At 41.0% G+C, this 16,842-nt stretch overlaps 1 protein-coding gene across 1 annotated transcript in view; it reads left to right on the top strand.

Moving 5' to 3' along the window:
- Positions 1-16,842, top strand: part of SPIDR (scaffold protein involved in DNA repair) — a 204,624-nt gene that overhangs the window by 11,846 nt on the left and 175,936 nt on the right. Inside the window, 1 exon segment of the mRNA XM_050892140.1 lies at positions 1,673-1,830. Within this exon segment, the coding sequence (XP_050748097.1) occupies positions 1,673-1,830 (158 nt within the window).

Here is a 16,842-nt window from a genome sequence, read left to right as displayed (position 1 = left end):
AGCAAAATTTGGTTTCTCTCTGTAAATTAAGAAACCCTGATGCCTTATGTATCTGCTTGAAGGTACTGAGGAAATCCAATAATTTCCTGTTTCCTTCTAAACCCAAAAATGTATTGAAAGCAGTTATTGAAAGTAGTGGGGAGTTAAAGAACTGTAATTTCCATGCTTTTTCAAGTAACCATCATATACGCTAATTATAGTATTGTACACATGTATCTGTATGTGTGCATATATAGGTACAGTTGTATCGCAACAATAGCTGAAAAAGTATTTTTAAGTGACATGCCCTTTCACGTGAAGTTCACCTTCAGAGACAGTGTTAGTACTTGAGTGTGACAAGATAAAACTGATTGTCACGTATTTTATTAAGGAATTTATACTGCTGTCACAAGTTGTGTGCAGCTTGCCACACAGCTGCAAGAGAGACCTCTTTGTGCTACCTAGTCACCGATGTCTGTGTTTAAAATTTTTGATGAACGTTTCTTGTAGTTAGAAACAGAAATGCATTCATGGGTGTGAAAAAGCAGGCAACACCAGAGCTGTGTGTTTATTTGTCTGGGTGACTTCAGAGTTTGGAAGTTCCATGAAGAAACTAGTGATTTAGACTATAGTAGCACTGCCAAGTCCAGAAGGTACTGCCACAGTTCCATGGATCTGTACAGATGCCTGGAGTGTTCTGCAGGTGCCTCCTTTCTCTACTGCCTCTCCCCTGTACGTGACTCTTTCGGTGTTAGAAATGTGACGTTTACAAAAGCAAAAAAGCAAAACCAAACATCTTTCATCCCTCCTCCTCTGAACATGCTCATTTATACAAAATACAATGAGATTCTTCCTCTCAGTACCTTGTGGCACTTGGACCTGAAGGGTGGTGAGGCTGCTACAGCAGCTCAGGCTTCCACTGCCTTCAGCAGATCCTCGGAGGCATCAGTGGACTTCTGGAGTTGCATTAAATACCATCTGGTCATGAGGATGGTGGAAGAACAGTTCTGTATCTCTGTCTGCATCTCTTTGTTTATTGCCATTTTGTTGTGGGTTTTTTGAAAAAACTCCGTCTTTTCTTGTGCCTGTTCCTATTAATTTATCCTAAACAATCCTCTGTCTGATGTGCTAGAGGTTTGATTTGCAGACCTGTGTATTTAGGCATGGTGTTTTAAGATGTGACCATTTCAACTAGCTTTTTCATTTCTCTGTGAGGGTTACCACGAATAGCAGATGTTAACTTACACCAAATTTTCAGCTGTTCCAGGTCACCGTCTGAGGTATTTGCTTAGAATAGTTAATTCTGAACAAGCGCGTTTGGAAAATCCGACACAACTGGGCAAAAAACCCCCTAACTAAACCCTAGGAAAACTAACAATAACTAAACTAAAAAAACCCTACCTACCTAAGCAGTTAAACATACTGCCTCTTTGTGGGCAGTACTTTGAAATCTTTTTTTTCTATGTGGTTTTTATATCTTTCTTCACAGAAGATTGTCTGCTAGTAGGATTTAGCTTTTATGAGAGACATGATTACAAAATAGTTAAACATAAAGATCAGTTGAACATACATAAAAAATAACGTTGCATTTTTTTCCCCAAGTTCAGGATAACCGTAGTATTACTCTGACTCCATGCTTATGAATAATATATGGTGATTAAGAAAAACTTGTTTTACAAATATTTTATTTTAGATGAATCAGAGTTCATTGATTGGGAGAAGGATAGCGATTCCACTGATAGGTGCGATGGAGCAGAAAAAGATGACAGCTCACTGGAGATATCAGACTCGGACTCTTGCACAAATCTTAATTCTCTGCCTGTCAAAGAGGAGAATGATGAGCTTTGTAAGGTGAGAAACTGTTTCAAGCTTAAGGAAAAAAAAAGCTTCTGCTGTAATTATGGAGTGTATTCATATTTGATTGCATTTAATTTGGAGGAATGTGAGGGTTTTGCTTACCTTATCTCTCCAGAAGGAATTCTGTACACAAGAATTTCAAGGCATTTTCTCCAACTGCCAAACCTCAAAACCAAGCAGTGCCCCACACGTAGAGCTTGGTAGCGTGGTCACTGAATCATGGGATGACTGAGGCAGGAAGGCATCTCTGGAGATCATCTAGTCAAACCCCTCTGCTCAAAGCAGGGTCAGCTGGAGCTGGTTGCTCAGGGCTATGTCCGGTTGGGTTTTGAGTATCTCTAAGGATGGGGACTCCACAACCTCTCTGGGCAACCTGTGCCAGTGCTTAGTCACCCTCACAGTGAAGAAGCTTGTTCTTATGTTTAAATGGAATTTCTTGTATTTCAATGTGTGCATAAAAAGTGATCAAGTGGGTAGGTTTCTCACCAGAGATGTGATGATCTGGATTCTCTACAGCCCCTGGCTGCCTGTAGCAAGTTGATGTCCAAATTTCCTGTAATGTGGTGGGTGAGACCGTTACCTATTTCTCCTCAGTACTTTGAGACCTTGACTATATAAAATCCAGGTATTGTGAACAGAGCGTGTTCTGAGAGTGATGATGAGGGTAAGGGACTAATTACAGGACTCCCTTTTCAGTGATGAGGATTGCAGAGCTCAGGAAAGGGACAGCAGTAAATATTGAATCTTATCAGCTAAGATTTGGTAGTGTTGGTTTTTTGTTTTGGTTTTTTTTTTTTTACTGTAGAAAATGTAACTTTATTTATAAAGAAGGCATGCTGTATCAACTGTAGAATAAATGGCAGAAATTTTGATCTTTATTTAATATCTTACAGTGAAATGACTTGTATTAAAAGACTCCAGATTTGACACTATCCTAGGCAAAGTTAACATTTAGCCTCTGGTGCTGGAGGCAGGCTGCATCCACAAGCGCCTCACCAGCCAGCCCCAGTGCTCCCCGGGATGCAAGGGAGAGGCTAACAGCCGGGCTGCCCAGCCGGCTGAGGCTGGCACGCATGGGGAGAGTGGAGGGACTAGGTTTGCCTGGCCTGAAGAAGGCCGAGGAGGGCTCTGACCCTTCTCAGAGGAGCCCAGCGAGAGGGCAAGGGGCAGCGGTCATCTGGCAGCAGGGGAAATTCGGCTGGACGAGGGGAGGGTCCGGGGAGTCTTGCTCGGGCAGCCCCGGCGCAGCGAGGCTTAGCTGCCGGCGCCGCCGGAGGCGCTGAAGCCGCTGAGTGCACACGCTCCGGCCCGCAGCCCGCTCCGTCGGGCGGCGCTGGGCTTCCGGGGCCGCGGCCAGGCCCTCCCGGCGGGGCTCCGGCAGAGGGCGCCGCAGGCCCGGGCTGCGCGGCCCCGGCCCCGCCTGCCGATCCGGCCGCCGCCTCCCGCGGGTGCGGCCCTCCGGCGGCTGCTCTGCCGGCGGCGGGGAGGGCGCCGGGGCCGGCCCTGGCACGCAGGCTGAAGCTGTGCCACCGCCTGCGGACGAGGGAGGGAAGCGGGACAGGCTTCGGCCGAGGACGGGGAAGGCTGTTACCGAAGCGGTTTAAAGCCTTACTAAAACTGATTTAAATTTATGTATCGATTCTGTATTAAAATGAGCGGGAGAGAATATGGAGTATGACAGTGAGTTCTGCTCCCGGAGGAAGAGCTGTTGCCAGTTTCCCAGTGAATCAGTCCCACAGCAGGGCCCTGCCGCCTTTCCAGAGACGCTGCCATGCTGCGGCCGGAGGGTGAATAAAGTGGGTCTGGACGTAGCGCATGGCAGCATGCCAGCTGCTGTGGCGACACGTGTGACCCGGCTTTCATATGGGTGTCAGTAGCAGTTTAGCATCTGTAGCTCAGAGTTCAGCAAGGGTTAGTCAAGTATTTTTCAGGTTCGTGAAGAATTGATTTAAAATAGCTCAAGTCCTGGGCAGCAGCATCAGAACAGACCGCACCTGCATAAACCTGGGAAAACAGAACTGGGATTTATGCAAGCAGTAAAAGTTGTTCTGCCTTTATTATACCAGTGTGACTTACCCCAGCGTAGATGGAGAGTTGGATAAATGTTGTGAGACGTGTTTGTATTAGTAGATGGTGCTCATGAGAAGGCTTTTTCAGATGCAACCATACTGTAATAAAAAGTTTTTAACCCTAACCAGAATAGTTATGCTACTACAAAAGATGTGGGTACATTGGGAATCTGAGGATGCCTCTGCAGATTTCCTCTTCCCCCTTCCCAGTTGGAGTGCCATGCTGTGGGAATTTTCATGGGTGGTCAGCCTCACCAGTAAACTTTCTTCTGGGAATTTGGTGTATGCAGGAGGGTAAATCCCCAGAGCGATCACTGTGCCTGTTGCAGTCTTTGTTTTGCTTTACTTGGGATGTGCTGTTTTCCTAGAAAAAATTGCAGGCAAGCTGTTTGAGAGGTTTCCAAGAGAGAATAGAAAAGCAGTGTTCGCTATAGGAGGTCATTGGCTGTATAAGTACTATTTAAAAAGGCCTGTTAATTTTGTGGCCTAGTTCACGGTGGGGGAAGGGAAAAAAGCCAAATGTTGATACATCATCATTTTTGTGGTATTTACTAAATCTCTGGAACCTAATGGAGTGTGTGGATAATCAAAAGACCATGAAATTTATTTTACCCCACTTCAAAATACACCAAATACCAAGAGGTTCTGGAGGTTTAGGATTGCTGCCAAAATATCTTTGTGATAGTATTTACCCATGGTAGGAGTGTACTGGGTTTCTAATGGGAAATCTCAAAAGATGAATAACTTCATGGCTTTTTTTCCCCCTTTATATACCAATAGATCTAATTTGAAAATTACTTCTATTCAGTGATAATTAACTACGTAGAAAGAGTTCATGTATTATTTTGGTATGAAGATAAAACTCTTGCTTATCTGTAGGGTATAAAGCTACAGTCCCGATTCAGTTTATGTTCCAAGTCCCTGTGCTGTGTCTTTCCTATCAACTAGCCACCTCTGACGTGTAAAGCTGCTTGATAGAGGATAATGAGGAAGGCAAGTTGAAGCTGGTCGTGTGTTGAGCAGCTGTTAGCTAATTTTTGGTTTCGGTTCAATTCAGAATTTTTGAAGAAAACATGTGCAAGGTATGACGTGGTAATGGTTTACTTTCCTTTGTATATTTTTAGGGGATGGGAGAGTTATTTTTTAATTGTTAACTTTCCTTTGACGTATAACTGGTTGAATTTTTGCTTAGGTGGTGCAGGACAAAGATCCAGCAAGGCCTGATCCCAGATGGTTTTATTCTGAGAGTACCTCTGCTTTCAGTTGTCTGTGATGGATGCCTAGTTGACCTTTTTCTTGGAGACTATGGTGCTAAAATAACGATTAACCATTAAAGTTAATTTTTCAGCATACATGTTTTCCAGAAGAGCACCATGTAATCACCTCAGAATTGATCTAACATATTTTTGTGCATTGGTAATGACTACTTTTTGCCTGACTTGTGCAGAGACCTTGTCTCATGAGCTGAAGTTTATATTTCATTTTATATAACTTATAAATAAGTTTCTTATTTTATAAGAATTGTTCATCTCTGAATTATTTTCAACTTCTAAATATTTTAAGGCTAGGGATTAAATGAAATCTAGTGCTCTTGTAGGTGAATTCACGTCTCCTGCCATACTACGTCCTAAACTGGGAACTTTCTCTGGCCCTGTGCACTGAGTAGCATCATCTTCCATACTGAGATCCCTCCTTAAAACAGTTCCTGTAACTTAATCCCTTAAAGTAGGCCAGCGTTTTTATGGAGTATATAATTTTGGTATCTTACAGAGTATGGTCTTTTCTTTTTGTCCCATGTGTTAAATCTACTTATCAGTTTCTGATGGGTTGCCAGATTTACTTGCTTTATATGCAAGGCAACTGAGATTAATCCCAGCATGGTGTGAGGAGAATTCTTCACCCTTTATATTGGTAATGTGTAGGAATTAGATAGTTGTCTGTACTTGCTATGCAGCATTAATAAAGCTTAACTGGTTATAGCAGACCCTCTCTATTGCAGAGCACACTAATAAGCTTGTCTGCTGATCTTAACTTCTAATTTGGCTGAAAATTCATCAAAAAACCAGATGGTTAAGAGCTTGTTTCTTTTAAATACATATAGAATGGTAATATCCCCAAAGTATCTTGCTGTATGATGACAGACAATTGGAAAAGAGAATTGCTATATTTTATATGTTTCAAAACTCTGTTAAATGGATCACCACCGTGTTCTCAGCTCTCTATTGTGATGCGGTCTGTGTGCCCTGACAGTGGGCTAGCTGATGTGATGTTGTTGAATCTTGTGCAAAAATCATTGTAATGTTGTGCAAAAGGTTAATTTTGGGGTTTTCCCTGAGAGAAGAACATGTTATTTGAGAAGTCCTTCCTGCTCATGGATGTATGTAGGTATATGTCTTTTTACCTGAGGCCTTCTTATCTGTCAAAATAAGGTTCACTCAGTTGCTTAGTTCATGGATTTATTACTGTCTTAACTTTGCTTTTAAAAAACCCCAAACTCTGTCCTTCTGTGGTATTACATTGAGGGGGATTCAACATACCTAGTGAAATTCTGAAGAGATCACTTAAAAGATGAGTAGGCCAAGATTTTGCTGTTATTTCTGGGCCTGCTTTTATGTCCTTGCTCTCTTCATCCATTATAATGGTAATTATAACTATCATTGGCTTAGTAATTAGAATTGAGTCTAGAACTATTGTTGTGTAACAGAATTTAAAGTAGGTTATCTCAAGGTAGGCAATCATTATTATGGCAAATGGAATTTGTGTCATCCTGTCAGACTGATGACTTAACACTGATAAAGGGTGATGACACGACCATGTTATTGCAAGCGCTTATTTTTGTCAGTCCATTACCAAAGGAAGCTTATTACAATATATACAAGAATACCCACAAGCTTACTATTATTTCTAAATGTGTACTTCATGGAATAATTCAGGTTGGAAGGGACTTCAGAATGTCTCCAGTTCAACCTGCACAAAGCAGGCTCAGGTGCAAGGTCAGACAAGGTTGCTTAGGGCTTTATCCAGTTGGATCTTGGAAAACTCTAAGGATGGAGACAGCATAACCAGTCTGGGCAACATCCGTCTTCCTTCCCTGCCTCTCTCCTCCCTGTCTCCCCGAAAACTGGAACTTTACTTTTCTGGGTAGAACTGGTCTCTTCTAGCAGGGCTCTTCAGGTGGGCTTTTTAGGCAAGACCTATTGATAAAAAGACTGCAAGTCAATAGTGGTACAGAAACAGATGCCTTTTGCGTTCGTATCAGCAAGGTGGAATGATTTATACCTGAACTACTGGACAAAACTGAACTTGTGCACCAGCTGCTTTCTGCTACATCCCATCTGCAGGGATGTCTCTGCATCTTCTGATCCAGAAATGAAGCCTTGAAGCTTTTTTCCTTAGTCACAGACAATAGTTCCCCCCCCCCAACTTTCTGTTTCCATGATTTGCTCAGATTATCAGAATAGGAAACAGTATGTTTCCGGGTGAGCTGTCGCTGTCTGTATTATAACTAGCTTCTCTGAAGTCTCCGGTTAAACAATGATGCCATTAATTTTAAATCGGGAACAAAGATATTGGTCCAGCTAATACCTAACTGGCTCAGATGTTCCTTGCTTTGATGGTTTAAAGTATCTTGGGAAGACTTTTCTTTATAATTCTGAGAAACAGGAGTTCAAATCTCAATGTAGCTGAATTGGCTCATTATCCTCCTCAAGAATGATGCAGTCAGTCATATGAGTGTCTTGACACTCATTAAGTGTCTTTTCAGTGGTGTAAAAATGTTGGAAGTCCATGGTGGCCATTTTGAAGGAAGTTTCTTGGATTACAGTAGTCATACTTACAGGTGCTTGCATGTATGTGCGTACGCTCTTGTAGGTGATCCAGAGTGTCACTGAGGTAGCTGTACTTCTTTGTGCTTAGTTTGTGAAATTCCCTGAATGTCTTATTAAGTAAGTATAACAGAGACTCCTGTGTACCACATCCTGGGTGTACAAAATCTGATGGATCTCAGGAGCTACGACAGTGACATAAACAGACTTTAGACCTTGCTGCCTTGTGCTGTCATTCCCAGACTGTATTTGTATGTTGTTTGAAGCACTGGGCTGTTTGTGCACGCTAATCCAGCCCCTCTGCTTTGTTTAACTTAAGGCTTCAGCTGAGCCCCGTGTTCTTTCTTGCACAGCTCTGGAGAGCAACAACTTTAAGTGCAGCTGACAGCATTGCTATCTTGGCATCCACATATCAAATGCCCCCCTCTTTGCTGTCTTCCCCTCCTCCTCCCCACATTTGCCTGGTGTTTTAAACAAGATTCAAGTGGCCTGTTAGTTTTCCTGCGGCTGCATGCCGCAGGAGACATCTGCATTTCCTCAGGCTTGGCACCTCTCAGCAACGTGGCTCTCTTTGCAGCACGGCAGAGGGTCTTCAGAGGTACTAGGGAGAAGCAAAGCAGTATATGTTTGCCCTGTCAGTTTGCCCTGACCTCCATCTCAAGAGGTGAAGCAAAGAAAGGTGGTGTTGTTTATCTCCTGTTGGTAGCCTGCCTGGTGCTACAGCAGAAGAGGCTACAGGAAAGAGCAGAGCATGCACTGCTGGGAGTGCAGTGCTCTCCTCTGAAAGGAGAGAAAGGATGAAGCTAGGGGAGCTAACAACATTAATAGGAAGTTGAAGGCTTTTGTCTTACTTTTTTCCCCACCTCTGATGAGGCTCTCTGTTGTTTGCCATTATGGATAATTTGCTAATAGTTTTGCGCTCTGCAAAGAGCCATGAGGACAGTGAGAAAGCTGCTGGGTTTTGATTTGTCTAATTTTGTCTTCCAAACTGTCTCAGGACTCCTCAGGCCAAATTGGAGGAGAGATTGGTTTGAATTTGTTTGAAGCCCTTTTTGAAGGAAATGGTGGAAGAGAAGTTTTAGTGGAATACATAGGACCAGTCTTAATTTCTTATTCTGATACATGTGCTGTCTAAATACTGCAGTTCTGGAAGGAGACCTGAACAGAATAGATTGGCTAATGGCTTGAATACTCTAAAAGCCTTTGGTTCAATCTTTCTTGTGGGTTGTCACTTTGTTTTAAAAATAATATTATGATCTTTTAGTAGCTGGTTCTGTCACTCATCATGCCAGTTTGTAGCGTTAGGCGAAGGCCCGAATACATCAGGGAAAGTAAAATGCTCTTTTACTACCAGGCATGTTTGTTGCATCCAGTGGTGGAGAAAACATTTCTTGTCCTTTCAAGGTACCTAGTGCAGCTTGCATCTTTTCACAAGTGAACCTTACTGGTCTAGGGGTTTGTGGCAGCAATACAGGACAGACATATACCCAGCTATCTGGAAAAAAATGCGTGTGTAATACCGCTTATAGAATGGCTATTAAGTGAAAGTAAGATATTTAAATGTCCAAGATCATCCGATTCCTGGTAGAACAAGTAAAGCATGAGGTGTACCAAAATCATCCAACTATCCCTGTATTTAGACTTCATCTTCTTATGAGTTCATTGTCACTTTTTACCAAAACAGAACTGTTCCTTTGGTGGTAAGGTTTAGTGTATACCAGCTCTTTGTAGAATCTACTGAATTGTGAAGATCGGGAAATAAATTTAGAATACCTTAGAAAACACAGGAAGACCAAAGTTTAGAAACTATTCTATATTAACCTCGAGGTTATTAAAAACTCCTGAGGTTTTTCCAGTGTGTTTCTCCCTCTCTTTAATGGATGAAGCTCTTGTATATCTGTGCTTGTTTTTATCTCGCATGGAAGAAGGCAGCTATGTGGGGTTTTTGTTTTGTTTTGTGGGTTTTTTTTAAAGTCATGCCACTGTATCTTTTGCTTGGAAAGAATGAAGTTTGGTGGTATGGTATAGGGAGCAGGACAGTTGTTGCTGGCTCCCATCACAATGTGGAAGTGTGTTGGATAGATGAGAGAGGCGTAAATGGGGGTAGAACAAATGGAATAAAACTGAGAATGTTTGTAATAAAACTTAAGAAATTTGGAGGTGGGAACTTTTGTTGGGCGGGGGGTTGACTTTCTTGGGAACAGTGAAATGGGACTGGGGTGGGGTGAAATCCCAATGTCTCTCATATCCAGTTTGGCAGGGTCTGTGTCATGTTCTGTTGCTCTTGCTTTGTGATAAACAGTTTCTGTACAAATGTCTGAATCATCGGTAGATGACAATTCAGATTTACAGTTCTTTTGTTATCAGGACACTTACATTCCAGACTAATAACCCTGGTGACTGATTAACCCTTTCTGTGGAGATGGTCTGTAGCGATGGGCTAGAACTCCGTAACCGTAACATGTTAAAGAGGATTGTGCCTGCTCTGCAGGAATCTGTTAGCACACTCTCATGTATATGCCAGCTGCATCCAACCCTTCTCCCACACTTTTTTTTTCCCTTTAGCATATTGCTATTTGCCTTCAGACCAGGGCGGCAGCCTTGACTCCTTGATGGTTTTGTCTTTGTCTGTCCTCGGTGTCTCTGGAAATATGCTCATAAATTGTTAGTTCGTACGATATCTCTCCCACTACTCACAACTTCAGCCCAGCTTTATTATTCCCACTTCCTGGACACATGAAGAAGCTGTTGCAGCTGGCTGTTGATTCACGGCTCAGTCCCAGCACAGTGGCATACTTTTTGACTCAGTCCCACTCATTCTCCTCCCACTCTGTCTCCTCTTCCCAGCATGGTCACTATTTCACCCACTTGTCCCCATTCACCCTCACCTGGTTGTTGCTCGGTCTCAGTTCACCGGTTTTCACTTACCTAATACAACTATTTAGTTCTGTGCCACCAAAAACTCTCATCTGGTTGCAACTCTTCAGAAATGGTGGCTGCAGCAGCTCCTCACATCAGGTGTCTTGCCAGTGCAGTGCTATTGTGACAGCCTCCAGTGTTCTGCACACAACTCTTGTTTCTCTACGTGTATTTTTCTCATCATTACACTGGTGTAGGAAAGCCTGGTTCACCCTGTGTAGGAATCCTGGGGGGGCTGCTGGTAAGTTTGATGCTTCTGAGAGGAAATTACTTTTTGGTGTTTTGCAGACACCTTGACACCTTCATGTGCATGGGAAAGGGACTATTGAAGCTAAGTGAGAAAAGCAGACTGGAACTGTCTGCTTGTGAAGGCAAACACGATGGGCAGAGCAGCTTCATCCTGACCTACAGTAGTCATGGATGAGAAGGGTTGAGGCTTGTGTTGGGGTTTAAATACTCTGAAAAGCTGCTAAAAACACTGCAACTTTAAAAATCCATTAAGTGTGCAGATCAACTGTACTTGTGGATAGTAGTTTGGATCCTCCCATTCACAAAAAAAAAAGGTGCAGTGGAACTAGAAAAGCTTCAGAGCAAGTTGGTAAGCGTGATCAGATATATGGGATGTTTTCTGCATGAGAAAAATTCTGCAGAATAGAAACCTTCAGCCTCAAAAAGAGATTGCTGCGGAGAGGATATGAAAGAAACCCGTGAATCACAAATAGATAGAAAGAAGTAAACGAAATGAGTAGGTACTCTATACAGCTAGGAGACATCAAGTGAACCTAGCAGGTTGATTCAACATTAAAAAGGAGTTTATTCATCCCACCATGAGCTGCAGAGCTCCTTGCCACAGGATGATATGGATGCTGAAAGATGCCATGGGTTCAAAACTAATTGGACAAACTCATGGAAGACAAATCTGTTAAGGATTAAGTACAAAGATCTTGCCTCTAGTTGAAGCCACAAACTGGAATCAGGGAGACTGTTCTGTGGCAGCATTGCCACATGCTTGTCCTGTTTGAAACTCTTCCCTAAACATCTGACATTAATCATTGTTGGAGACAAAAGTAAGGGGCTAGAATGATCCTTGGTAGATTCCCCTACAGCTGTTCCCATGTTTGTGTGCTGTGGGCTTTTCAGCATGTAGGAATTTTGTCCTCTTTCCGTCGCCACCCTCAGTGCTTTCTCTGCAGAGCAACTGAGAAGTCACATACCACAAGATGATGTTGCAAATGTGTCTCCACTTGGTGCAATGCAGTGGGTACCCTTTGTAGCTCTAGTTCTCTACCACCTGCTGCTCTGTGTGGCTTCTGCAGGGTGTTTTTTCATGTAGTCTAGTTTATGCTTACCTCATGTTTTTAATAAAGCTTTCTGAACAGACATAGGGATGGAGAGGAGCCTTTGAGACAGCGTAGATTTTGTAGAGGGTGATGGCTGTAGCCAGACTTGCCTAGAGAAGGATTTAGCTTCCCTGGAGTGAGCTGGTGACAGACTTCACAGACTAAGTTTCTTTAACTTGCTTGATTGGGTGAGGGAGAAGTGCAAAGGTAAGTTTTTGGGTTTTTGTTTGTTTTTCTTTTTTTAATTGAAATCTTTCATTTTTATGACTAATTGGAAAAGCACTATGGTTTTCTTTTTTTAAACATATGCATTTGTTGAAGTACATTTAAGCATCATGAAATTAAAAAAAAAAATCGATGTTGCTGAGTTTCATTGTGAATCTGGTATGTTCCAGTAATAAAGTGATTTGTCTAGAATATGAAACGCTTCAGGATCTTCTGGACTGGGAGAACAGTATAACTAGCAGTATAAAAAGAATAAATAGTATAAATCCACAGTACTGAACTTTCTTTCTGGGGTAAGCAGGGTAATTGCAGCTCCCTTTCAGAGCATATATGTGAATGCATGAGCGTATAATGGTGTGGGCTAAAGTTGGAAATAGGTGCATAACGCTAAAGTAATAAATAATGTGTTATTCATAAACTGATGACACAGGATTATTATATTGAAGGTTCATCTAGCTCAGGTCCTGAATTACAATAGTATTGGGAGAAAAGTGCAAGGCTATGTTAAACATTGTGCAACGGGAGAAGGAAAATCTGTATTGAAGTTTAGGTGCTTTCTGCGCCAGAAGTTGCGTTGAGATTATTAAGTCTGAGAGACATTGTGAGTTTTATCCTTCAGTAGCTAGCTCAGAACCTTTCTGAACCAATTTAAGTTCATGGTCTCCAGGCATTTTGTGGGGGTGGATACCCCAGTCTAATAATGCATTGTGTATTTAAGACAGAATTAGAAAAAAGACCTTTTGGTTGTGGCAATTGTAGATATAGCGTCATATTTCCTTTCACTCTGATCTTTGCAGACATGTACAGAGAAAAGAATTAACAATATTACAGACAGTAATGTAACAGTTTTACAGAGCTGCTTGTAAAACCAGATTATGTAGCTGTATACCAGGAAACTTGACCGATGGTGAGCTTTGGCTAATGTGTTCCTCCTTTACACAACTCAACAGGATCATCCTTATAATGTAAGATACTTGTGGTGCATTCAGAGGATATAAGAGGTTTTGTATGGCCTTTACTTACTGCTTTAGAAAGGAAGGGTCAAGGCAGCTCTTTGCACTAAGAAACTTTGTCATCAGCCTCAGCCTGTAGTTATTGGAGGAGGAGGAGAGAAGGAGATGTGGTGTTCTCTTACCTAGTTCGTGGGGGAAGGTTGGATTAAAAAAATACCAGGTTATGTAGACTTTTCAAAGGGTACAAATTTAGGATGAGGAAATAAAATAGGACATAATTGCCACTTTCACATGCCTAAAAAACAATGAGCCAGACAGCAGATAAGATTGTCAGTATAAACAACAACAAAATCAGTGTTTTTACAAGTCTGAAAAAAATGCAGGAGGGTGATTATTCCCATCTACTTTTTAACCTTTAGAGGCACTTGAGTCTCATGTTCGACATTTATTTTGCCATGCAAACAGTAGAACTAGATTTGTTTCTTACATTATTTTTGACTTGTGGCTTACATTACTTATAATTGAAAGATTCTGTGATTGCTTTTCTTTTCTGTAAGAGCATTTAATTGTTAAAAACTTAGCACTAACCACAGGAGTTGTGGAGGGAAAAAGTAGGTAACTGGGTATCAGAACAGGGCAGAGAATTCTTTTCTTACATGGCTTTACAATTTTAGATAAATGGTTCCTGTACATATTGATGGCTTCTTAAATCTTATGAGCTCAGAGGAGAGACTAGGTCCAGGAAAACATCTGGTTTAGTTTCTTCAATGTTTAAAAAAAAAAAAAAAATTACAAAAAAAGGTGAATGCATCACTTTTGTTGATAATGAAAATGCTGAGTTGATTCATCACTTCCGTATATGAGTCTAAGTGAAAAATATTGCACATATCTCCTCGGTTCCCATTGTGGATGCTGAGTATAAATATTGAAGTTAGTTAACATCATCATAGTTCATTGTGTTGGGAGCTAAGTGGAAGAAATAATTGGGGAAATGATGGAAAGGAAAATCAGACTATGATTTTGTATAGTATTGGAAGGCAACGTAACTTCTATGCCACACTTATGTGGTGCAAGTCACTTTTTGAAGACAAGAATGACAGTGAGATTTAAGAGGGGGTGGAAGTCGTACTATATTATTATAAAGTACTCCACATAATTTTTTGTTGTATGTATAAATTCGCAACTACCTTGAGCATTCTCAGGTTGGCATTTCTGCATGTTTAATGCAGCAGTTGCTTGTGGATCGTGACTTCAAAAATTTGGTTGTGAAGAAGCAAAATTTTTTAAATTCACTGCGTGCTAATTGCATGGGGTTTTTTAATGCTACTCAGCTGTTACTTAATTGCCATCAATTAATTTGTAAGCATTTTGGAAAGTGGTGGTGGAAGTTTTCTATCTGCCTTGCATGCTCCAGACACTCTGAACAGTCAGAAGTAATAATGTAGACAATAATCATTCGGCTTTGACACAGTCATGATCCTTGTCGTCATCACAGAGCTGAAAAAGTAAGACTACTGGTGATATAATGTGTGGTGGTTTATTTTCACATTTTGAGCAGGGAGGGATGATTTAAGAGACCACTGAATGCTAATTTCTGTTGCTTTGTTACCATGCGTATTTTAAATGGAAGAACAGCAAATGGATTTAATTTTTATGAGATTTGCAGCCAGTAGATCGTAAAAATTCTCCATCTGCTTGTTAGCAGCGCTATGCTCCACTTCTAAAAAGAAGAAAGAAGATGATAATGTAGCTTATGTGTCTTCCTGAACTGGAATGAACTGGAATGAATGAATGGATGAAATGTTCTGAAGGAGATCCCCAAGTCTTGGTAGTATTGTAGGGTTTAACTGCAAGAAAAGTATCTTTCAATGTGTTTTTTCCTCCAGCACTATGACTTTTTTAAAATGCACTTCATTGCTCAGGCTCTTTAGCTGGCACAAAGTCATTGAACAGAAGTCGCCACTTCTTTTTGCATGTTTTGGTACAGGTCTCAGCATAACACTCCTTAACTTTTCTGAGGCTTCTTTAGGTGTTGCAGCAATAATAAACCAGTGTCTAGATTGGAAGCCTATGGCTGGTGACCCACCTGTGGTCCCTTCCAATTACTTTCTTTGCTGACACTAAAAATATTAAGAAGTTGTACAATATTACCAGACTTCTGCAGAGTTTGGTTTAAAAGTGATTGGACAGTTTTTTCTGGAGAAAAATCCATTAAGCTAATAAGTCAAATTATGCTCCCTTGGGAAGTTCTGGAGTTGCAAGTCACTTCACTGTGGAGAAGTGCATCAGGGAAGAGGTATTCACTTGCTTTGTACTTCTTCTTTGCTTTATGCATCTCATATAGGCCACTGTCCCAGATAGGATGCTGAGTTCAACAAGTCTCTGGCCTGACTTGTTCTTGCTGTTCTTACTTTGTTTCCTTGATCTCCACAATTTTTTAATTGCTGCTTTATTGTGCATTTAAGTCCTCAGCTTCCAGAGTCTGGTTAGCATGTTATCTTATGTGGCATTATGCCAATGTTTATGGGATTAAAGCAAAAGGAAGTTCTGGTTTGTTGTTTACATCTAAAATGCAGAGTGAATCTGATAGGTTACTTCTGTTTAGCGAAACTGAAACGTCATACCTGGTGCCTCAATCTCTCTGGCAGGCATTAGTCCCAGTATGTTCAGTTTCTAAAAAGAATAATGCTTTTATTTTTGCTAGATAAAACTAGACTAATTGTATGCGTAGAAATATAAACAAACAATGCTGGAAAAGTTAGAAAGGAATTCTTTTGTTTGGTTTTATGAGTTTAACTATGTAGCGTTGTAAAGAGAGGAAATTGTACTGTGGAAAATCAATACTTGCTAAAACTCTTAAAAACCACACAGAGGACAAACTAAGGCAAACTAGTGCATAATGAAACGGAAGCATAAAACTAAAGTGAAGAAGGTGATAGTTACGGATATAAAGGAATTAACAAAAAGTGAGAATGAAATTAAGACTGAAGAAACAGTCTTGAAATTTTATTTAAATAAAATACAAGTGCAAATCTGTTTTAACATTATGAAACTCTGTAGAATCCAGAAGCCTGATGGGTTGTATGACATAGTTACTGTGGTTAAAATGTGGTCAGTACTACAAATGTGTGCATTTGTTTTTAGAAAAATACATCAACCTGCACTAGCTTTTGAAAAAGAAAACACCCTCCTCTCCCCCGCCCCCAACCATAAGCTGGAATTGGTAAAAATAAAAACAAGTATCTAGAAATATGTTCCCATATGTAGCTGGCAATGAACACCATCTCCTTCGCTGCAAACAGTAATAACTTATATTTAATAAATTGAAAGGTCTTGAGTTTTGTATGCATAGTCAGATGGGTGCAATTTGTCTGCCTCTGTCTGCATTTATTGTAACCACAGATCACGTAAATCCGGTTGTGTTGTCCCATAGGTAGCTAGATGTTTTTTCCTTTCACCTATTTTCTGTGCTTTTCATCTGGTAATAAGTCATTTTCAGACCAAAGTGTTAAGGACTGACAGATCAGGTGTTATAAAACAGCAATAGAATTAAAATGCCTTGACTTTGAATATTCCTGAAGCTCAAACGCAATGCTAACCTAATTCTGGCATTATCCTGGTTTTACTCACCTATGGATGTGATTGTATCTCTCATGTGCTATTGCACTTCCTGCTC

This window comes from Gymnogyps californianus, chromosome 2, assembly GCF_018139145.2.
Source record: "Gymnogyps californianus isolate 813 chromosome 2, ASM1813914v2, whole genome shotgun sequence".
Lineage (NCBI taxonomy): Eukaryota > Metazoa > Chordata > Aves > Accipitriformes > Cathartidae > Gymnogyps > Gymnogyps californianus.
The sequence above is the reverse complement of the archived record's forward strand: the minus strand, read 5'-3'. Positions and strand labels throughout refer to the sequence as shown.